We start from the raw sequence: 24,099 nt of genomic DNA, 5'->3' as shown, positions 1-24,099 counted from the left end.
TTTAAATTATATTTAAAGCTTTACATGAAATCTTTGGTTTGTCTATGATTTCTTTTTTTGCTATAGAAAAAGTACATAATAGAAACCACGAAGGCAATATATGTGACAAATTCTAGATAGTAAAATAAGCAGCCATCTTATATCCCACTATAAATGTAGCTTCACAGGGAGAGAGACTTTCCAAAAGATACTTATAAGAGTCCAGAAACAATTAAAAACTAAGAGAAAAGAAAAAAACACCATTTACTCTTTCCCCCACCTCCATTTCCTGCACCCACACACAGATGCCAGAAAGATCTTCTGGTTCAATACTAGGAAACAAGAAGTTTATTAAGGATAAGCTTAGAAAATAATACTGCACTAAAAATTATTTGGCAGTCATCTAACTAAGCCCAAATTGACAAAGGAGTATATACATATATTATTGGGCTATCCTTTGCCTGCCTAAGAGTTTACAAAGTATGATTCATTTTCTTTCTACCAATCCCACCCTGATGTCCTTGAGCCAATAGAGAAAGATCATTTCACTGCTCCATGCATTTCACAGTTCACTCTCTCTGCCCAGTCAGTATGAATACCCCCTGACTCGAATTCCTTTTTACCCCTTGAACGTTCCCACTTATCTTTAGAAGCAAAGGTTGAACAATACTTGATGAAACCTTTCCTGAAACCATTCAGGACGAGTTAATCACTTTATCTGCTCTGAGCGCTTCTGTTCTCTAGAACAATAAGTATGACTTATATTATGATCCCTGAAAGTAACAACAGTTCTGAATTCCAAGTGCTTACCACAGTGCCTGGCATATAATATGTGTTCAATGCCAGTTTTTGAAATGAATGGCTTACTTAGCCATAACAAATTCACAAGTACTTCCAGTCATAAATGATGAATAGCAGACATGCCATAGTTCAAAAGTGGCAGGATTCTTATAAATTAAATCTGGTTCTTAAATAAATATCGACATTGAAAGCTAGAAATTTACATTTCTGCAGCCTAGCTAAATAATGTCACTTCTCTAATTAAACTCAAGTAATGGAGATACACTGGGAAGCTTTGAAAAGTTTTGCTAATATAAAGTGTCGACCTTCCAGGCAAAGAAAAGGTGCCATTCTTGAGAATAGTCAACCCCATTCAGGAGTATGTCATTCATTTACCATTTAAATCACAAAACAATATGTGCACTTAATATCTGCTTTTACATTATTTGATGAAATGGTTGTGTTCAAAGAGATTCTTTAGAAAAAAATCTCATCTACCACTCACTTTGTGATGGGAAAACAAAGGCACAAAATAGAAGTTGCCTTTCATTGCTGTGCATACATGATTTATTTTTATGTAAAGCTATAGTACCCCAAATAGAACTATAATGATTTTAAAAATCTATGAATTCTGCATCAAAGATAATGGATACGATTATATGAAATAGTAAGGTTGAGAATTTAATGTGTATTTAATGTGAATTTAATGTATATCGTGCAAGTTACCAGGTTAACTTGGGAGACAGACAAATAAATTCATATGTGATATAAAAATGAAATCTATTACCCTGTTAAAGTTCCTACAAGATATTAATAATGTTTGTGAAATTTGCAAATGTAATAGTATGTGTGATGTTGAAAAAGAGAATTCATAACATTAAAACTTCTATTTTTTTCACATAATTTTTTATTTTGCTCATAATTAAAGCAAAATGTCTTCACGATCAACCCAAGATTACAGTAGAAAAATTTATTTCAGTCATTTTTTCTACATTGTGGATATCTTTGTGTATATTTTTTCCCAAAATACACATTTCAGAATGTGGGTAGAATTTTCCTTTGTATCTTGAATGCCAAGCCAAACATATTTATTTTAAATATATTTTAAAATAGCTATTTTCTATCATTTTCCTGGACCTGCTTTCTCATGAGAAATGAACTTCAAATGAGACAACGAAGTATGCGTGACACACAGGACAACAGAAGCCCACCAAAATTTCATTAATTAAAAAATTTCCCCATTATTTCCGTAAGTTTCAAATGTAGGGTATCAGTAGGATTTTCTTCATGGGAACTTGCAAATGGCAAATTTCAAAACTATGAACACCTGTAAGGTTTTTTTTATGTGGTTGTTTTGCTTTCAACTAAACAGAAAATTCAAGAAATTATGCATTACCAACAGGCTAAAACCTCTTCCAAAAATCTTGCAAGGGAGGCTCCTCAGATTTAATTAACTAGACTCATTGACATCTGAAAAAAGACTAATGTTTAAACTACAAACTAGTATTTTCTAAATTCCAGAGAAGAAATGCTCATTTTTAAAATTCTCTCAAAGAAAAGCTTTTAATTTGATTTTTCTTATTTATATTAATATTTAGTTATTTGCTTAGACAAAAGCACAACGCAATGTGAATACATTGTATTTAATGTTACATTTTGTAGATTTTGTTCCAGAGAAACTGGAAACAACTAATTAATTAGTTAATGTTTTCATGTGAAAGGAAAACTATACAAAAGTCATTTACCATACCATCAAATGAGATTGCCTTGGCCAATGTCATCAAAATGAGTGAGCTCCTCAGAACTAGGAATGCTAAATGGTGCTGTGTAAAAAAGAGATCCTGTAGTCCAATGAAGTTTGAGAAATGCTTGGTCAACAAAATTAAATAGGTAATGAAGAACTTCTCAGGGCAATGAATACGCTAATGTCTACTGTAAAAAGCACATCATATGTTATAATAGGCAGAATTTTCCAGACAGAACTATTTAAAAATAAATCTTTTTTTTCTCCTTATTTGGGAGGGAAGGGAGAAAATGGGCCATTGGCCAATATACCTGTATAATTAAAAACAGGTCTTGATATATCTTTTCTTCTTACACATATTCCTATGTGGCTTTGAGCGATAATCTACCTTAATTACATTTACATTTCTCTTTCATATTTGGTGTTATTTCAATGGACATTTATTTTCCAATTTGCCACTGTCAGAGAGAAAGAGGTACCAACCTGAATGCTTCAAGGTACTCAACATCTCCCATGGGAGGATCAAGGCCACCTGTCCAGGCAATATTTATATTGTACCCTTCTCCAAGGCCTGTTCCAACCTGGGAAGAGAAAGACACACCACGGTGGGCAGAGAAGAGGGCAAATGGAAGAAAGCAAGAAGAGAGGAAAACAAGGACAGGGGAGCTCGTGAAATACACATCAAACAACACATCAAATCAGCCCAACCTTCCCTGATGAACAGTGCTCTGGGTTATGCACTTGTTCTGCACTGGTTTTTGGTCCCATGGGACAATTCAGTAATCTCGTGTAATTTAAAACACCAGCAAAGGACAAGAAAATTAGGGGTAATCATGCAATGCAATTACCTGAAAGATACAAATAAAAGTGGGGCTCTAAAGAAATAAACCGAACCTCATTTGGGGCTCCACTGCCAGGGAAAAAGTTCCCTTCATCATAGCGATGGAGTGAAATGTACAGGATGCTGGGGTCAGCATAAAAGGCCTGCTGGGTACCGTTTCCATGGTGAACATCCTACGGGGAAATGAAAACAGACGACAAATACAGTCATGTCTAACTTTGCGTGGAGACAACCTTTCTGATTTCTAGTTCCCTTTCTACTCCACTTTCTTTCTCATTTTCTGTCTTCTCACTACGTTCCTCTTTTCTTTCTATTCAGCCTGCTTCCACACCACCCCCTTTACTTCCTGAACTTTCAGGCAAATTACCCTTTAATGCACTCATTTTTTAAACTGGCTTCTAAAAATCAGGAAACCACAGCAAGCATGCCCTGGAGACTCCAGATGAGCAGTCATTGAGAAAGCCCAGTCCTTTGGTACAATTAGATATTTATACACCGGCTCTTTGTACTCTTTGCTTCAGTGATGGAATCTTGCATCCTGTTTTATGGAGGAATTTTATGACTTATTAACTGCCAACAGTTCATAACCCCTCAGGCTTAATTAACTAGCCTCATTGGCCTCTGAAAAAAAGACTAATGTTTAAACTAAACTACAAACTAGTATTTTGCAGAAGGATCTATGGCTTACAGAGCATTTTCGCAATTCTTGACAGAACACTAAACATACGTGTATGCATTGATTTGCCAAGTCCCACCATTAAGGTCAAAGGCTTTGCAACCAGCTGAATAAATTGGCTTTCTTGAAGCGTTCAGTTCAGTCAGCAATCCCTCCGCAGTTAGAATCACTTCAAAAGAGAAGCCAGATGCAAAAAAACTTCATACTTCATTTTGATAAAATGGTAACGCAAGAGTCGAAGACACAGGAGCATGAGCTTGTTAGCTCTTAAATCATTTGGGCCAAAGCAGAAAGATGGCATGGGGTTTTATGCAATCTTGTGCAATCTGCCTAATTTAAATATTATATAATGACTTTCTTTACAGCCTCCTTCCTGCTCTTTTTTCCTTTCCCTACACCAGTCCTCTTTCCCATTCAAAAGAAAAAAAAAATAGCTTGATATAAAACTTGACAGTTCTTTTTTCTCACTGTTTTATGATACAGATACATGCCAGAATTGATATAAGAAAGGTAAGTCAATAGAACTAATAGCATTATTTTAAATATCTTCACTGAAATACCTCAAGTGCAAAAAAAAAAAAACCTTAATATGCTTCGTAATATCTTCTGAACAAAAATAATGTGCCACTCCAAAAGTGGATAATTTATGTATTTGCATTCAATAGAATATTATTGCTATACTTTAAACATACATAGTTTCTGGTTCTGTTATTTGAAAGTTGTAAAAACTTGTAACTATATACTTACTTTATATTAGTAAGATATAGAATCACACTATTTTCAACAACGATTCCTACAGTTTTTAGTCAGGCACTATATAAATATCTGGTATGGATTATTTAATAAGTAAACTGAGGCTCAGAGAGTTTCAGTTACTAAGATTATACAGGTAATAAGTTGCACGACTGGGTCTTGAATCTACTTCCTATTCCAAAGGCCAAACTCTTAACGATTATACAGTTAACTGAAACTTACATTCATAATATCTTTGATCCTCTTGGCAAACCTGTGAGGTGGGTTGTCAGTCATTATTGCTCCTTAGGAGGTTTATATGACCTGTCTTCATGCCAATCTCCAGCCCAGTACTCCTTCACTAGACACTATCATCGCCTCCTTTTGGTGAATTCTGAAAACCTGCATTGATCTTGCCATCCACGGCATAGACATACAATAATCCTTTCCCCTCTTTGAATGGTACACATATCCAAAATTAAGAAATCATAATGTTGGGGCAGATACACATTATCCCAGAAAGTTGTTTCAGCTAAAGACATACATCATCAGGAAAAAAAATAACTTAGTCAAATTGTATTAATTCCTGGATTTCTGAATATCCCAAGGAGAGGAAGGAGGAGATAAAACTATTTTCCTTTATGCAAACAAGGGTGAAAAAATTAAAGCCACAATGTCTTTTGTGTTTATTACTGGATATCTAGAAAATGGACAAATAAAATATTTTGAAAAACAACATTAAGGGAATATTTGTATTTCCCCTATACAATAGTAATTTTAGTCAGTTCTAAGACACATTTGGTCCGAGTATAAGTGCATCCACAACTTGAACAGCAGAAAAATATTGTTTTGATTACTTTTGTTTCTCTGGGGACACTGTAAATGTTTACTTAAAATAATCACATATAAAATGATAGGTTCTCTCAGATATAAAATTGTTCTTGAAAACTGTGTTGGGTACTTACTAGTGCATAAATTTCTGAGTAACAAATAAAATCCTGTTCACAGCATAATAAGATTTTCAACAGACATTATTATCAAACTACATAAATCCATTCTAATATGCGCAATTCTTGATTCTGTATTCATATCCACCAAATATTTAGTGATAAAGGTTAAATTCAATTATGTCTTTTGTCTGGGGGAACAACTTACAGTATAGTCTTAAGAATATCATTTTTTTAAGGCTGGGCATGGTGGCTCATGCCTGTAATCCCAGCACTTTGGGAGGCCGAGATGGGCAGATCACCTGAGGTTGGGAGTTCGAGACCAGCCTGACCAACATGGAGAAACCCTGTCTCTACTAAAAATACAAAAATTAGCTGGCTGTGGTAGCACATGCCTGTAATCCCAGCTACTCGGGAGGTTGAGGCAGGACAATCACTTGAACCCAGGAGGTGGAGGTTGCGGTGAGCTAAGATCATGCCATTGCACTCTAACCTGGGCAACGAGAGTGAAACTCTGTCTCAAGAAAAAAAGAAAAAATAATAATATATTTTTTTGTTCGTTTTCCTTGCTGTAAAATATTCATACAAAATACTCATTGGTCAGGTGTGATCTAAAGCTTGTTTCTGCATGGCAGCACATATATAATAAACTAAGATAAGAAAATTATTGGTGATTGTGAGAAATTACTATAGAAATGAAACAAAATGAAACATTAAAAGCCCCAAAATAGACCTTGTATCTAAGATATGTGGGGAAATGCTGAAAAATCATTTAAATATTTTACTGGTTAAAAAGCATACTGCAAACATTGATGCTGTATAAGGATTTAGAACCTGTATATTTTCACTATTATGTTAAAATAACTTTGAGTAACTTTGAATAAATCATATATTCTACCAGCTAATGTTATCACTCCTAGTTATTTAGTTTAGGGACTTGTAATAAAGATCTAAATGAACTTGATCAACAACACAATTTCCCCAAATCTAAGGACATTTGAATTAACTTTCCTTTTACAAAGACAGCTTAAAAAGTGCTATTGTCAAACTAAAAGTCACGTTACCTAAAAGCTACCTGAGTCATACAGTCTTACTTGTAGGACAAGTTAGTCCCCTAAACACAATGGCCAGTCTCTTGCAAGTTGAAAAGCAAGTACACCTGCTCCCTCTCCACACCCATCTGAATATGTTTGGGATCCGCCTCAGAAAGGAAAATGGAATAAATGAGCTCCACAGATCAACTAGAATCATTCTTGCCTAAAATACTCAACACTGCTGAATTTGGCTGTGACCCAAAGTAGCAGCAAATTAGAACTCTAGCTCTGTATTTACTAAGCATATAAAAATGCTGAAACTGCTGGACAAAGGAGTACCTTTGCCATCTATTGGCGCTATAATTTGTGGATTTAGTTCACACCCCCCAGCTAACATTAATGACTTTGGATTTGCAGGAATAACTTTTTTGTTGTTCTTTATTTTGGCTATTGAAAAGCCATCTATTGGCTTTTTCATTGCTAACTTGCAGAATAGACCTGTCAGCCAGGGAGAACGGATGTCTCAAGGCCACGTGGCACTTTAAAACTTCCTTCTCAGCAACTGGAAGAAACAGGAATTTCCTCAAAGTAGCCCTGCAGCTGCAGAATTTGGAAGACTTGAAAGTAAGAATATGTGGGCTGGTGGTGATCTCAGAGGTAACCCTTTGGACAGAACTCCTTATATTTAGAGAATCTGAAACAAAAACTTCTCGTCTACTACAGCCTGTTGGGAAATCAGTATCCTTTCTGATTGGATAATGGAGCAAATACATAATCAAAGGCCAGGAAGCTTACAGGAAACTCCTTGGAGCTACCAGGTAACTTATTTTATAAATCGTATCAGATTTTTCCAGCAGTCTTTCCTTCCTATACTGTATTACTGTACAAAAACAAAATTTTACATATAAATCCTCTGAAGTACAAAGTAGCCATTTACCACAGGGAGGCATTTTAGCTTTCAAGTCTCTTGTACAATTCACTACTTTTAAGTCTAGATATCACAAATGTGTTTTCAAAGGGGACTCCTAACAGTTTTTGACTATCTTCCTACAACCTTAAAATGGCAGCAGAGGAGATTATTTAGAAAGTAAACACTAAAAGATCCTTAAGGATAGGACAAGCAGTTGACCAATCACCTTCTTACATAATTTTGACAAATTTAGAAAGCTTAGAAAAATTCTTTCCCCACAATCTTTGCTCTTTGTCTGCTTTTCTTAAGTTTCTGGCTTATCTTCCTGGCATAGAACTTACAGAACAAGGAACATACTATTTTTTAAAATTTAATATCTTACAAATTATGCAGAATGGCAATTATTAATTAATTTCACTGTCATTTTGCATATGAATGAGAAAATGGGTACTGATGTCTTGATTTTTGTAAAATTGTAACATCTTGCTGCTATAGTATATCTAGGCCTTCAACACATTTCTCTAATGGTGAACTATGACTGACATTGAGACTTAGGCATATTTGGAAAATACACGGATAGTCGGGTTTCAATATTCTTCTCTCTGAAGTGCTTCCAGGAATGTTTCAATATAGTGTGTGAAAAACACCCATTCCAACGAAGCACAACAAATGGGTGTCGTTCTTCCATTTCTTTTATCTTCGTTTTAACTTAACTAAGCATTTCTTCACATGGCTTTGTTTGTGCTCTCTCAACCCTTTGGTGTGCCTGCTTAACTGAATTCGAAGGCTGGAGGGCGAGGCCATGACTTCCAATAAGATTTAATTATGAGTGCAGATATGAACAAGATTTAGACTATTAAGGCTTGCACTTCAAAAAAAACCTTTAGCATATTTTGCCTTTAAATCTTTTATCACCTGCAAAAATTAATTAAGTTCAGATGTCCCAGGTTCGGTTTGGATGCCAGGGTTCATTTCCTGTCTATGCTTTGTCAGACAACCTATTACACCTCCTCGTGAACTGGAGGCAAACCGAAAACGGGGCTCATAAATCACCATTCACTTCTCTTTCGCCCTTTCCTGGGTTGGTCCTTTTTGTACGGGGCAGATCTCCAGCTCATTATTCATAAATATACTGTGGACAATATGCCAAGTGTCATCTGCTTTTAAATAAACCATTTGTTAAACAAATTATAATTTTATTGCATAAGAATTCATCATGTTAAAATGAGAGACTAATCTAATGCTTCTGACTTTTAATCACTCAGGGTTCCTTTAGAGAATCATCCCAAACTGGCATCTGAGATTGGAGATCTTTTCAGTAACAGTGACATGCGGACTTGTTTTAATAATACCACTGTTGCACAACAAGCAACATGATTGCTAACCAGGGGAAGTGGCCAATTGGTTACCAAAGCAACAGCATTCTTTCCAGCACATCTGACTATTGAGTCTATATTCTGTAGGGAAAAGTAAATTCAGGTTCTGTTGGGTTATTTTAACTGTGGAAGTATCAATTCATTTAAGGATCATAAAAGTTGCCCTGATCTGCGCCTTCTTCTCATTAAATTGCAGTTAACACCATGAAAGTGAAACGTGAATGTTTATGGTTTCAGAACTGCAATCCTGAGTTTAATGAGTTTCCACATTCAAAGGAAACACACCCTTCAGTTGTTTGCAAGTGCTAAAAGCAAGACAACCCTAACAGAGAAATACAAATCCACTCCCTTTTATCTAGAATCACTGAAAATGCAGCTCTGGCCAGGAATACATACCAGATCTACAATCAATATCTTGCTTATATTTAGTTGGTCTCTCAAGTATTTGGCGGTAATTGCAACTGAATTAAAAAAGCAGAACCCCCTGCGGAATAGAGAAGAACAGAGAAATAAGAAAGCAAATCATCCAGGAAAACCATTATAAATAATGTTCAGAGCATTTTTTTTAAATGCTATATGATCTCTGAAGCCATAAATCTGCTTCTGGGAGTACCTCGCAAGATTTTTCAGTCCATCTGCTAACAATTAAAGGCTTCAGAAACATGCACGGGGCAGGTGACCGCCAGGAACCGTGGTGCTTGGAGATGGGCAACAGTCCCTGGTACTTACATGGCTGTGGATTCTTCAGCGTGATGGCCAGGGGGCCTCACAACAGCAAACCCATTCTGTAAAAACAAGACAGGTTTTCAATGGTCAGATATAATGGAGAGGGGAGGAGAGGGATTGCTTGGATCTCCAGGCACGACAGTGCCTCAGGCACACACACACAAAACTGAAGTCTCATATGCTTCCGAGATTGTTTTTGTTCCCCCATTGCCAGTCACAGAATGAAGAGAAACAACACATATGATCACATTTTCTCAGATCATGTCCAAAAAGAAGGCTCCGAGTCAGGGGAAGGACAGGATTCAGGGAGTTGCACCTAGCTGGCAAACATGCACGTCAGCTGTTAAACTTGCATGATTCATTTTCAAGAACAACTTCTTATTTTATGACATCAACATCCTACAGAGGGAGAAGAAATTCACTCTTGGTGCAGGTTTGGGTCAAAGTTTGGAAAGACCAGAGAAGATCCAAAGTGAAAATTCTTTAACTGGATCTCCTCGATGGTTATTTACACTGCAATGTCAGTAAAATGATAAATTTACACTCACACACTCACATAGACACAAAAGAAATCCCAGAAAGGTGAAAAAGAGAACAATGGAAAGCCCACATTTCTTCCAGTCTATAAATTTAACTTGGATGACCGCCAAGATTTGCAACTTTATTGGATTCCCCAAGTCAATTTCTAGCCCGCGTTCTGGAATTTTATAAAGAATTCCAGGGCTGAGAAGCAAGCAGATCTATCCATGATCAAGAAATGCCTTAACCTCCAGATTAGTTGGAATGCATCACGGAAAGCTGAAGTAACTCCGGCATGAAGGCAGGGAACTATAAATCCTTGCAAAACCAGCATGCTCAGAAAAGTTGGGCTGTTTGACGTGAAGTAATCATTTATCACATGGTTCACACCACCTTTCACTTAACTATGGTTCAAGTAACATGCTCAAAAGAGCATGTTAATGCTGTTTTATACACAATCCTAAAACTTTTGAAATAATTTCAACGTACCCCAAGTACTTTTTTTTTTCAAACCTTTCACTGCAAATATAAAAATATTGAGAAAACTAATCTATTCTCTAGGTCTTTAAACGCACACACATTTTCCCAGAATGTTATGGTCATTAACACACAATGAGTTAATTTGCTATATATTTTGTTGAATATATAAAATAATAAACTCAGAAGCAAATTAGAATCATATAACATAATATCAATTAGAAATCTAGTAAGGGTGATAAACATATTCCCTGTTCTTATTCTTAAGACACTTACTATCTCTCTGATGGTAATATATTAATATGAAAGAAACTATCAATGAAAAACACAAGATAATAGAGACTGAAATATTAAGATGGTGGATTGGCACTATAGAGTGCTACAGGACTTCTGAGAATGGAGAATTTGGTAAAGATTATGACAGATGCACATAGTTCACTGGGAAACCAATAGTTAGGATGAAAATAACAATTATATAATACAAGGCAATATAATTAGCATGTAAAGAACTATTATGATTAGATAAACCACACTAAAATTTTGTGATTCAATTAAAAATATGTTTAATGGGTTAAAGGTATGACATAACAACATAAAGAAGAAAACACCCAGTAACCAGTGGCTATTTAAAAATTCAACTTAATTAGTAATTAAATGAACATAGCTTAGAACTCCAGAGAGAAGCCATTTTCTACCCCGGAAATTAAATTTTTAGAAAATGTTCTATGCTGACAATGCAATGGGTATGCTAAATGCTCATATGCTGCTTGTAGAAGGATAATTCATTAAAGCCTTTTTAGAAAATAATTCACCTCTATATATCCAGAGCCTTAAAAAAAAATGTATCTTCTGATTTAGTCATCTAGTTAAAAAAGTTCTGCCTTAAGGGTGCCATTAACTATGTACACAAGCAATTATGTAAAAGATAGTGTCTTATTTATAATAGGGAAAACCAAATTACTTTAGTGAGCTAACGTTAGGTGATTGGTTAATGACTTATGGTACATTTATACCATGGACTATTAGATAGTCGTTAACATTTTGTTATAAATACTTAGTGGAACCGAAAATACTTTATAATGGTAATTTTTGAAGTGTTAGTATTAATAATATACATAGTATAATACATACGAAGGAAGGTTTAATATGGGTTATTTTATTTTTAATTTATAATTATATATATGTATATATATTATATATATAGTTTTTTTTTTTGAGACAAGGTCTCGCTATGCTGCCCAGGCTTGTCTCAAACTCCTGGGTTCAAGCATTCCACCCACCCTGTACTCCCAAAGTGCAGGGATTACAGGTGTGCACTGCTGCACCAGGCTAAATTTCATGTAGCTTTCAAATCGTTTTAAAACAAAAAATGAATTATCTAATAGTGAAAAAATATATATAACAGGGAATATTGAGAGGGAGGCGTTAATGGGTCTTACCAGAAAAGTTGTGTTTACAAAGGAAAAAAAGAAATTTAAGGCATCCTAGGCAGGGGTTAAAGCATGAAAACAAAGAAGAAACGATTTTAGTATTATGGAATAAAGTCAATCTGACCCTAGAGTTCATGTTAAGAAACAAAATGGAAATGAAATCTCATAGGTAATTAGCTGGATTATAAAAAAAAACAAAAACAAAAACAAAAACAAAAAAACCCAGACTTGAATTCTGTCTTCCTCCTTTCACTTCTTTCATTTACAGCTAAATTCCTTGAACGAAGTATCTGCTTTTCACTTTATAATCCTTTGCGGGAACCTCCATCATTCTGCTAAACTCTTTCTGAAACTGCTTAATCTTAGGTTGAAAATGATCTTCTTCTCGCCAAAATCAACAAACTTTTTCTCAGTCATCATGATCCACCCAAACCTTCCATTGTGCTCTCAGGAATATCAAACTCCTCTACATTTTCCATATATTTTCTGAGTGCCCCCCTTTCCTTAGTTGAAACCTCAAAAGGTTGCTTCTCCCACAATCTGCTCAAGTGGTAGCTGTTTCCTCTCTCACACCTCACAAACCTGCCTGCAGCAGCAGGCAGAGTTGGTGTCCTTGTTTCTTCACTGCTGCTTTGAGAACATAAAGTCCACTGCAGCTATCCCCACAATACTTTCTTGTAAAAAAGAACTGTATCACTCAGAAAAAGAGAAGATAGAACCCAGTAAGATGCCTGACTCTGCGTCCTAATGCAGTCCGGGTTCCTTTATTCTCTGTTACACTAGAGAAGGTGTTAGTCCTTCTAAAATCTGTCTCACTGCCTGCAATTTGGACCCCAACCTTCCCGCTTTTCTACCATCCCTTATAAAACTTTTCGCACTAACATGTTACATTTGTATAATTCCCCTCCAAATTATAGACATTGTATTGAGATTCAAATAGGTTCAAGCNTTATGTGCAAATATATGTTTTTTATAATTTATATATATATATATAAAATCTTTGTCCTCAATCCCATCAATCCCTCTGGCTCCCACGCTTTTCTTCTTCTCCATTTAATAGTCAACATTCTTCAAAAGGTGGTCTGTCCTACTTTCTCCTTTTCCTCATGTCTCCTTCAGTTATCAACCTCTAATTTCTCCTCCAACCTCATTAGTCCACTAAAGAAGTTCTTACAAAAGTTACCAATGGCCGTCACGCTACTAAATCCAAGGTCATTTTTTTTCATCTCAGTCTTCTGGCCCTAAACTTTCAAAACTATTGGCTGCATCTTCCTTTTCACAAGACTCTTCTTGGCTTCTGTAACTTCATGCTCTCCTGGTTTTCCTCTATCTTTTCCCTTCCTAATCAATCCCCATTGGAGGCTCATACTAAGTCTTCTCATTTTTAAATACTGAAATTACTCAAGTCCAAGTCTTTGTCTTTTCCTCTGCTTTTCCACACCTCCTAGGCAAGGCCACCAGTCTTATGAATTCAGCCATCACTCATCTCATATACTTCACAGATTTCTATGTCCAAGATGGGCTCTTCTCTGGGAACCAGCCCAATATATATTAGTCCATCTACTCAATATCACTTGGATGTATCAAAGTCATTTAAAACTCTATACCAAGATCAAACTTCTGACCTTCTGCCAGCATTCTCTAACTTAGAAATGGTATCATGATTGATCCAGTGGCTCAAGTCAGAGACCAATGGGTTGTCTTTAATGGCACCTTCTCCCTATCCTTTCTCCATCCCCTTTTATTTCATGACAAATTCCTGTTGATTTTATTTTTAAATATCACTCAAATGTATGCAGTTATATCTGAATGCATTCCTTGAATATGTTGCCTTTTGAATTCCTGCCTTTTTCAATTACTCCTCCAGTAATTATTCTAACATCCACACAGTGGATAAGACACCAGAGCTCACTTTGTGAGTGCTTAGATGAAAGGCACATGAGGGTGGCAGATGGAAGATGGCTGTCTGCAAGCCACAAAGAGAGCTCTCACTGTGTGATTCAACATCCACACAGACAATCCATTCAATATCCTGATTTCTGAGTTCTCTGACTCTTTGCTTTCAATACATTAGTTTTTTGTTTACAGTCATATTCCTAGACCCTATCATTACCAATAGCAACACCACTTTCATGATTTCAGTGTCCAGCATCCTACTCTCCTACTATCCTATCACTCCAGTTATAGCTTCATCTGAACTAGGACTTCCAATCCATTCATCTTATTCATGTTTGCTTATCCATCAATCACCTCCACCACCATGTTTGCTTTCCTTCTTGTCTGGGTTAAACTTCAGACCCATCATTAAATTTACTTCCTCACATATACACTTAGTCATCTTGTCTCTTTCTCCCGCCGGTATACTCCCTTGGTGTATTCTGCTCAGGTTGCCATAACTCATGACCATAGGTTAGGTGGCTTACACACAGACATGCATCTCTCACAGTTCTGGATGCTGGAAGTCCCAGATCAGTTCCAGCAAGGTTTGTTCTCTGGTGAGAGCCTTTTGTGGCTTACAGACAGGCCGTCTTCTCTCCTGCCACGCCTCCAGGTGCCTTACGTCTGAGCAGCTCCACAACAGCAGGGCTCTGGTGTTTCTTTCTTCTTCTTCTTCTCTTCTTCTTCTTTCTTCTTCTTCTTCCCTTCTCTCTTCTTCTTCTTCCTTCTTCTTCTTCTTCTATCCTTCCTCTTCTGGTCTTTCTTCTTCCTTCTCCTCCTCCTCTTCTTCCTCTTCTTTGTTTCTTCTTCTGCTTCCTTCTTCTTCTCTCTTCTTCTTCTTCTTCTTCTTCCTCTTCTCCTTCCCGCTTCCCCTTCTCCCTTCCCCTTCTACTTTCCCTTCTCCTTCCTCTTTTCTCTTCGTTCCTCTTCTTCCTCTTCCCTCTCTCTTCCTCTTCTTCCTTCCTCTTCCTTTCCTTCTCTCTCTTCTCCTCTCTCTTCTTCCTCTTCTTCTCCTCTTCTTCCTCTCTCCTTCTTCCTCCTCTCCTCTCCTTCTTCCTCCTCTTCCCTCTCTTCTTCCTCTTCCTCTCTCTTACTTCCTCTTCCTCTCTCCTTCTTCTCCTCTTCCTCCTCTTCTTCTCCTCCTCCTCCTTCTTCTTCCTCTTCCTCTTCCTCTTCTTCCTCATCATCTTCTTCGTCTTCTTCTTCTCCTTCTTCTCCATCCTCTTCTTCTCTGTCTTCTTCTTCTTCTTTCTTCTTCTTCTTTTTTTTTTCTTTTTTCTTTACAAGGTCTTGCCCTGTCACTGGGCTGGAGTGCAGTGGTGCCATATCAGTTCACTGCAGTCTCAACCCCTGGGCTAAAGTCATCCTCCCACCTCAGCCTCCAGAGCAGCTGGGGCTACAAGCACACGCCACCACACCTGGTTAATTTCTATTTTTAGTGAAGATGGGGTTTTGCCCTGTTGCCCAGGCTGGTCTCAAACTCCTGAGCTCAACTGATCACCTGCCTTAGCCTCCTTAATTGCTGAGATTACAGGTGTGAGCCACTATGCCTGGCCTCTTCCACTTCTTACAAGGGTACCAGCCTATCTGACTGGTGACCTTAAGACTGCATGTGATCCTTATCATCGCCTCATAGGCCTGTATTGAAATACAGCCACACTGGACATTAGAACTTCAACATATGAATTTTGGGGAGGCACAGACATACTTTCAATCACTTTGTCCCTTTCTCCCTCCAACATACTTCCGTGGTAAAATTATCATCCTGATTAAACACAAGTCACACCTGCTCTGTTCCTGCACTTAAGCGTATCCAAAAGCCAAATGACTTGTTGCCTAAATTCATGATCACAAACCTTAAATAAACATTACGTGATGCCCAGCAATCATACTATATTCCTTAACAATGAACTCTCCTATCCTTTCAGGTGAGCATTTCTACCTTCCTTTCCTTTCTTTCTTCCAATCTCCTACCCTGCTCATTCCTTACCCTTTGGTGATGACTTTTCTTCTTATTTCACTAGATAATAGAGCAGTTCGAATACAATGTCTACATTCTTCCACCAGAAATTCTACTCACCCACCCCACCATCCTTGATCCTATGTGAGAACAATTAATTGACATGTGCACTTAATCTTAGTCCCTCTCACCTATTCAAGGACATCTCACTCACTGCTTTCCTCTCTCTCTCTCTGATAACCTGTGTTTTCTTCTATTGGGTTATTTCCATCAGAATAAAAAACATATTAAGTCTTAAAAAAACAAAACAAAATGACAAATACAAGTATTATATCATAATATTATAGCAGGATATATAATAAATAACAAAATACAAATAATATGATAAATAAAATCTAATATTTTATTGCTCATTTAATCCTAACAACTTGTGTTAGGCAGATAATATTATTATCCCCATTTCACAAATGAAGAAACTGAGGCACAGAAAGATGAAATAACTTGCCTAAGGTTCATATCTAGCAAGTGACAGTGCTGGGATTCTATTCCAGACAATCTGGCACATAAGAACAGTCATTTAAAACTAGTCAACTGCCTGATCTGGTCTCTGTTCACCTATGATATAAAAAAGAAATATGTGGCGGGGTGCCGTGGCTCACACCTGTAATCCCAGCCATTTGGGAGGCTGAGGCAGGCAGATCTCCTGAGGTCAAGAGTTCAAGGCCAGCCTGGCCAACATGGTGAAACCTCATCTCTACTAAAAATACACAGATGAGCCAGGCGTGGTGGCAGGTGCCTGTAATCCCAGCTACTTGGGAGTCTGAGGCAGGAGAATCGCTTGAACCTGGGAGGCGGAGGTTGCAGTGAGCCGTGATTGCCCCATTGCACCCCAGCCTGGGCGACAAGAGTAAGACTCTGTCTCAAAAAAAAAAAAAAAAAAAAAAAAAAAAAACAACCCTTGGACTCTTTGAAATTTAAGGTGTCTTTTTGTATGTTAATGAGATGACTGGGGACTGGGGAGTCCTGGATAGCCTCAGGATGGTGGCTGGTTTCCAGAGGAACCAACAGCATAATTAGAAGATTGAAATATTTATCCTCACACCTTAACCTCTGGGGAGAAGAGAGAGGCTGGAGGTAGAGTTGATTATCAAGGGCCAATAATTTGATCAATCTTGTCCATGTGATGGAACCTCCATAAACAATGAAAAGATAAGTTTCAGAGAGTTTCCAGGCTGGTGAACATGTAGAGAAACTGCAAGGGTGGCACACTTGGAGAGGCAATGGAAGCTTTGTGCCCCTCCTACATACCTTGTCCCATGCATCTCTTCCATCTGGCTGTTCCTGAGTTGTGTCTTTCATAGTAAAACAGTAATCTAGTAGGTAAACTGATTTCCTGAGTTCTGGAAGTTATCTTAGCATAATCAGACCCAAAGAGGGGGTTGTAACAACATGTGATTTATAGCCAACTGGGCAGAGGCACAGATGACAACCTGGACGTGCAACTGGCATCTGAAGTGGGGACAGTCTGGTGGGACTGGGCCCTTAACTTGTGAGATCTGATTCTATCTACAGGAAGAGAGTGTCAGAATTGAGTTAAACTGTAGGACACCCAGTCAGTGTCTGCAGATAGTTGGAGAATTGCTGGCTGTAGGAAAAAAACACATACATATGGTGTCTGAAGTGTTCTATGTTAATTGTGAATATACAGAAAAACAGCTGATTTTCCTTTTACCACTGCATCAGTTTTATTTTGTAGCACCATCCATCTTGCTTTCTCCACCCCAGCCACACTGGCCTTTTCATTCCTTCTGCCACAGTGCTCTGCCTATGCTCCTAGTTCTATGTGGGATGTCTTCCACTTACCCACTCCCTCCCTTTGCCTGGATAATGCCTCCTTATCCACACATTTCAGCTCCAACATCATTTCACCAGAGAAACCATTCCTGAGCCTCTATCAGTCACCATCAAGTTCTTCTGTGTTCTGGTTTCAATGTGTTCCCTCCAAAATTCAGATGTTGAAACTTAAGGGTCAATATGATATTATTAAATGGTAGGGCCTTTAAGCAGTGATGAGGTCATGTGAGCATTTCCTATCATAAATAGGATAAGGCCATTATAAAATAGGCTTCATGAAGCCTTTGGTGGGCTTGCCCTTTTGCCTTCCACCCCATAAGGACACACTGTCACTCCCCTCAGGTGGCCACAGCAACCAGGTGCCATTTTGGAAGCAGAGAAAGACCTCACAAGACAATCAAATCTGCTGGCACCTTTATCTTGGACTTGACCCCAGCCTCCAGAACTGTGGGTAAATACATTCTGCTTGTTACACATTACTGCATCTGTGGTATTTTGTTACAGCAGTACAAATGGACTAAGACACTCTATAATATGCTCTTAGAGATCTGCCAACCCCAATTTCTGAGAACTCATCTCTACTTGTAATGATACACCTCTTGGTGTGATTATTTAATACATTTGTTGTTATTATGTTTATTATAAGATTAATGTCCTCCTCCCCATTCCCCAAAGCATCTACTTTTTGCTCACCATTTTATCTGCTAGATTTACATAGTACCTGACATACAGTGGCCAGTAAAGAATGATAAAATAGATCTATGAATAGCTACTACCCTGGCTCTTTTCCTCTCCCTCTGGCCATTCCTCTACTCTGGCCTTTGCTGGAAAATTTTCCTTCTCTCAAGGGCCCCAGATTTTGCACCCCAGGTTTTGGGAGAAGGTTGCTGTTTAGACTTGGGAGCACCTTCTTTCTTAAAACACATAAGATATTTTGTGCTTTATAATGAATAGAATCAATGATTTGATGAAACTGTGAAAATGTTTTAAAATAAGATTACTATTCTTACAGTATCTGCTTTTCACACTGAATTCTGAGTCTCCTGACAGGGAATTTGTGTAGTATTTTTCTGACATAAAGATGTGTTGTATATTATACTTTAACCAAGTTTCTCCTTGGCTCAAGAACATGTCTCTCTTCAATAAGTATTTCTCAACAAGTTTTTAAAAATAATTAATTTACTGTTTTTCAAAGAACTTGAAAATCTACTAGTCTGACAAAATATAACTATCAGAAAATGTATGCAAGAAAAAATTTAGTGGCTTAATTTCTTATTTTCTCATTTAATGGCTAAAATAGAAAATGTTTTTTATTTTATGAAAACAAATCTGTTTCTCAAACTTTGAAGTGAATATGATATTCATATTTAACCTTTTTAAACGTATGAGCATCTTAGATTGTTGTAGTAAAACCCACAAATGCCATATTATGCAATACAGTTTAGATTTTTTTCTACTTAATAACATGGAAAAACTCTTTGCTTTATATTTTAAGTTACAAAGACCAAGCAGTGAATCTAAGCAAATATATCCTATAGTACTTTTTTGTGGATTTCAGTCAACTTAATGGTGATATAGATTTTATTTTAATGAACTGATTTGTAACATTTCTTCTCAAGTTTTACTTTCCCTTCAGGCATGAAAATGACTAATAATAGAACTTTGGCAGTATTTTAATGTCACCAAAAGTGACGATTGATGTTTCAAGGACTGAATACTCACATTCCTACTCTCTTGTTGTTATTTAGATTGGTGTTATGGATGTTTCTCCTTAGTTTAAAGGGAAGAAATGATGTTTTCCATTGTGACCACATGTGGAAGTACAAGAGAATATTTAATTGCCAAATATAGCCATGTGGTATCCAGGAAAGAAAATCTATGGAATCATTTATATGCAAAACTGGATTTGAAGAAAAAAAATCTGATCATTTTAGACTAGTCTATTTTCACAACTGATGAAATTCACATTTTCTGGGCAAATTTATCAAAATGTCAGATTTATTTTTATGTTCTTTATATACATAGTGAAACCCTCCCTAGGCAAATAAAGCGCAGGCAGTAAGCAAATCACTGGAACCAATTTAAACATTTATTTTTTGTTGGTTTTTAAAATTTATTTATTATTATTATTATTATTTTTAGATGGAGTCTCGCTCTGTCACCCAGGCTGGAGTACAGTGGCACGATCTCGGCTCACTGCAACCTCCGCCTCCTGGGTTCAAGTGATTCTCCTGCCTCAGCCACCTGAGGAGCTGGGATTGCAGGTGCATGCCACAAAGCCTGGCAAATTTTTGTATTTTTAGTAGAGACAGAGTTTTGCCATGTTGGTCAGGCTGGTCTTAAACTCCTGACTTCAAGCGATCCACCCATCTCAGTCTCCTAAAGTGCTGGGATTACAGGCATGAGCCACTGCGCCTGGTTAAACATTCTTTTTCTCTTCCTCCCTCCCTCCCTCCTTCCCTCCCTCTCTCTCTCTTTCTTTCTTTCCTTCTTTCTTTCTTTTTTTAATTTCACATAAACTAAGTCTATTGCTATGGCAGTGATGGGTACAGAAAATAAGAAAGTGCAAATTTATATGATAATTTTACTTGTTGCATTCATTAAGATTTTCCCATGGGCAACAGAAATGTATATTTCCATTTCTCTAACACCCCCATAGCCAAATAGTATTTGGATGGTAAGAACCGCTACTAATTCCAACCTAGATGGAGTACTTTAGGCTTCAAAATCATGAAAAATAAAGGTCAAATCTCCACTGATGAGAGTAAGAACACATCGTGTACCAAAATCAGCCAATAAATACAGAATGCAGAACAAAAAAGTCAAGATGATTCAGACTTTAACAAACACTAAGCAATGAGTGCAGAGCTTAAATTAATACTACCTTTAATACCCAATAGTCCTGCTAGCTACTTACTGATTTTTATGTATTTATTCTTGGTAAAGGTATAGCTGCAGTGCAGAGAATAGTAAGTCTGTGTAACATTTATAAACTGACAAGAGATGAGATGATTGTTTCTTTGTTGGAAGTAGTTCATCAAATATTAAATTTTTATATAACTATTTTAGGAGACTATCACAAAATGAAAAATCATACAGAGAAAATGTTTTATGTATAATGTAACTGCCTACTATCCAAAAACTAATTGAGCATATCAGACCAGCTGATTGGGATTCTGTTTTTAAAATTCCTCTTTGAGTGTACTGGTAAGTTAGAGCTCAATAATTACCTCCCAATGCCTAAGTATCAGCACTAAAGTACTTCTAAATGTTTGAAAGTATCAATGCTCAGTAAAATAATATGGATCAAAAGCAAGCACAGTATGGAAAAATTCTACAGCATATATTTCCAAGTGAAGATGTGATGGTTGAATTACTACTTCCAATACATTTGCTGAATTGAAAATTCGTATGCAATGTTTTATGTGTGTGAACTATTTCACTGGAAGCCAAAATTTCAGCTACCCAAATTCATATCGATGCATTATCAATTTTGAAAATGACTTTAAGAAGCATGCTTTGCATAAATGTAGGTTGAAGTTTTTGATTTTTTTTAAGAAGAATGAGGATATTTAATTCACTTTACTATTTAATGGTAACTCTAATTATTAAATATACTTGTGCATAGGCAATTTGGGTCTTTTACAAAAGAATTGTTGAAAGCAGCCAGAATCTGCAGTTTTATGACTATGCTGGGATAGTAGTTTTTCTCCCTCAAAAATAGGTTTGCTAGCAAGTGCCCCTTCTAACCTCCCAATAATCTTACTTGCCATGTGTACAAGTCTCTTACCTGATGACAGAACAAAAGAGTAATGAAATAAAGCATACATTAGCTAGTTTAACGTATTTTAAAATATTCACAGCAATAAACTTCTGATTTTTTTATATTAAGTTGTACAGAGGTCAAGAAATCAGAAACATGGTCAGGACATAATGCTTTTGAAAGGTTTAACTGAAAAAAAGATCCAAATGTTCTCCTATTACACTCAAATTTTGTTTTGGAAAATCACTGCTTCAAGCATTTGTGTTATTGGTTGAACCCTCTTTGGGTTTTTTTGGTTGTTTTGTTTAGGGGAGTGAGTGTGTAAGGATATTTGTTGTGACAGGCTTTACAATATAAATAATACTGCTCACCTAGGTATATTAAGTAGTTTATTTATAAGGATTTTCCCCCTTTTATTCAGGTAAAGTTGAATAGGGCCCAAAAAAATACAATCAACATTCCTTAGGTCCTTGTGGAATACCTCTGACAGGTCATTTATATGTGACTGCTTCCCCATCCAAAATGGTGTTGGTTACACTTAACATAGTGATATGAGATTCCATTTTTTTAATCTAAAGAAACTGAACATTGTTCAGTGGAAATTAAACAGTGTCTTTGTTGATGTCACTGAGATGTTAAAAATTGTTGAGTAAGATCATGCATGAAAATGGAATGAATGAATACTGCCTTCCCTTGCTCTCACTCTCTGGTAATGGACTGGGGGATTTAGATGACCAGAAACCAATTTAGGAGCAGAGAGAAAATGAAGTCTTTCCTCCTGCATCACCTCCCATCTTTCCTCCCCATCACCTCCCACTTATGACCTTATAAGAGAGTATGTAACAATTGGCTCAGATTCCTCTTTTCAGAAATGGCTCAGGTATAGCTATAATGTTAATATCCTGTTAAATAACTGGCAATCTCAAATTAACCAGTATGAATATGATACAGTTCATCATTTATTCAATATGCCTATACTAGCTCACATTCAAAGTTCCTGTTCAATAGTAACTGTGGATCCTTGATGTGTTCTAAAGTCTAAAGTTCTAAAGTCTTCCTCTTTAGCTACACTAATCTCTGTGATGAAAAATAGGTTCACATGATTTATATTATGGCAACAATAATGTGAAAGTAGAATGCTTCCTTCCTAACTTCAATTTATTGGAATTAAGCTTTATTTAGAAGTAAAAATAAATGAATATGTCTACTAAAGATTGTAGATAGTTGGTTTGCCTTAACACATAAATCTTTATGAGAAAGGGAAAGAGGATCACTCAGTCACTAGGCATCTCTTCATATCTGAACCATTGGTATTAACATTCAAATTAGTAAATCAAGCTCAGTTATTTGTATTGCCTTTGTATTGTATTGCTATGGTTTACCATATGCATAATATTTCGGAATATGCTAATATAGCCCCTAAACCCAGCTAACTTCAGCCTTTAAAAGACCTTATAAAAGACAGTAAAGACAGTTTGCTTTAGAATCAGTGCTATTAATCTGCAGCCTCTGCGGGAGGGAATTTTCACAAAGAAAATTTGTCTCTCATGCTGGAATCTGGGAGATTAAGGGGAGTAGGGATATTTGCCAAGAAAACAATAAGGGACATATGGGAATACCATTTTGTTTCTTTGAGCCAGCTCAAGGGAGCCAGGAAAACAAGAGCTCAGCATTAGAAATGTAACTGGATGGTGGATCCCAAAGCCTATGCACAGCTGCCAGCCCTCCTCTGTAAAGAATCTGGAAGGAGGGAGTTTATTGACAGCACTGGAAAACAGTTCTTAAGGGCCTGGCATCTCCAGCCCATCAGGCCTACGGCCTTCAGCCTGGCAAAACTAGAGCTACAGATAGGACTAAATGCATTTGTGAAAAACCAGGCTTCTGGTAGGAAGGAGACAGAGCATCTGATGATAACGCTTCTATTAAATGTAATTTAAGTTGAGCCTTTTATGAAAATGATAACAATGGATCCACTATGAAGAAGGTCTTGTTGTGAGGGGGGAAATCATCAGGATGTGGTCTTGGTAAGGCAATAATAACCCATTGAAAGCAATTTGTTTAGTTTATCAAGCAGTGGTTTTATTTGACATAAGGCCCAACAATTCAATTGGCCAAATTTTTTGAAACATGACTGATTTTGGATCACATTGATTAAAAAACAAAATCAGATATTTTCGTCATATAAATATGGCCCCAGTATGCACAACTTCAAAAAAAAAAAAAAAAAAACCCAGAAATTAGGGAAGAAGAAGATTTGCTTTTGTTTTAAGACACTAACTATTTTTTAAGACAGATGTTCATAGCCTTTTTGAAGATCATAGCACACAATAATAGTAATGATCATGGCTTGAGAAAAGATTATAATGGGCTATAAAGACTGTACCAATGAGTGCCCCATAGTAATATCTCTTTG

At 36.8% G+C, this 24,099-nt stretch overlaps 1 protein-coding gene across 8 annotated transcripts in view; it reads right to left on the bottom strand.

Annotated features, from left to right (window-relative positions):
• Positions 1 to 24,099, bottom strand: part of HDAC9 (histone deacetylase 9) — a 941,976-nt gene that overhangs the window by 158,612 nt on the left and 759,265 nt on the right. For all 8 annotated transcript variants that reach the window (XM_017890061.1, XM_017890068.1, XM_017890066.1 and 5 more), the window contains 4 exons: positions 9,749 to 9,804; positions 9,416 to 9,503; positions 3,398 to 3,517; positions 2,987 to 3,084 (listed from right to left, as the gene is read on the bottom strand). In XM_017890061.1, the coding sequence (XP_017745550.1) occupies positions 2,987 to 3,084; positions 3,398 to 3,517; positions 9,416 to 9,503; positions 9,749 to 9,804 (362 nt within the window). The remainder of the gene's footprint in view (positions 1 to 2,986; positions 3,085 to 3,397; positions 3,518 to 9,415; positions 9,504 to 9,748; positions 9,805 to 24,099) is intronic.

The sequence above is a fragment of the Rhinopithecus bieti genome, unplaced genomic scaffold (genome assembly GCF_001698545.2).
Source record: "Rhinopithecus bieti isolate Rb0 unplaced genomic scaffold, ASM169854v2 scaffold_19861, whole genome shotgun sequence".
Lineage (NCBI taxonomy): Eukaryota > Metazoa > Chordata > Mammalia > Primates > Cercopithecidae > Rhinopithecus > Rhinopithecus bieti.
Note: the sequence above shows the minus strand (reverse complement) of the source record. Positions and strands in the feature narration are given on the sequence as shown.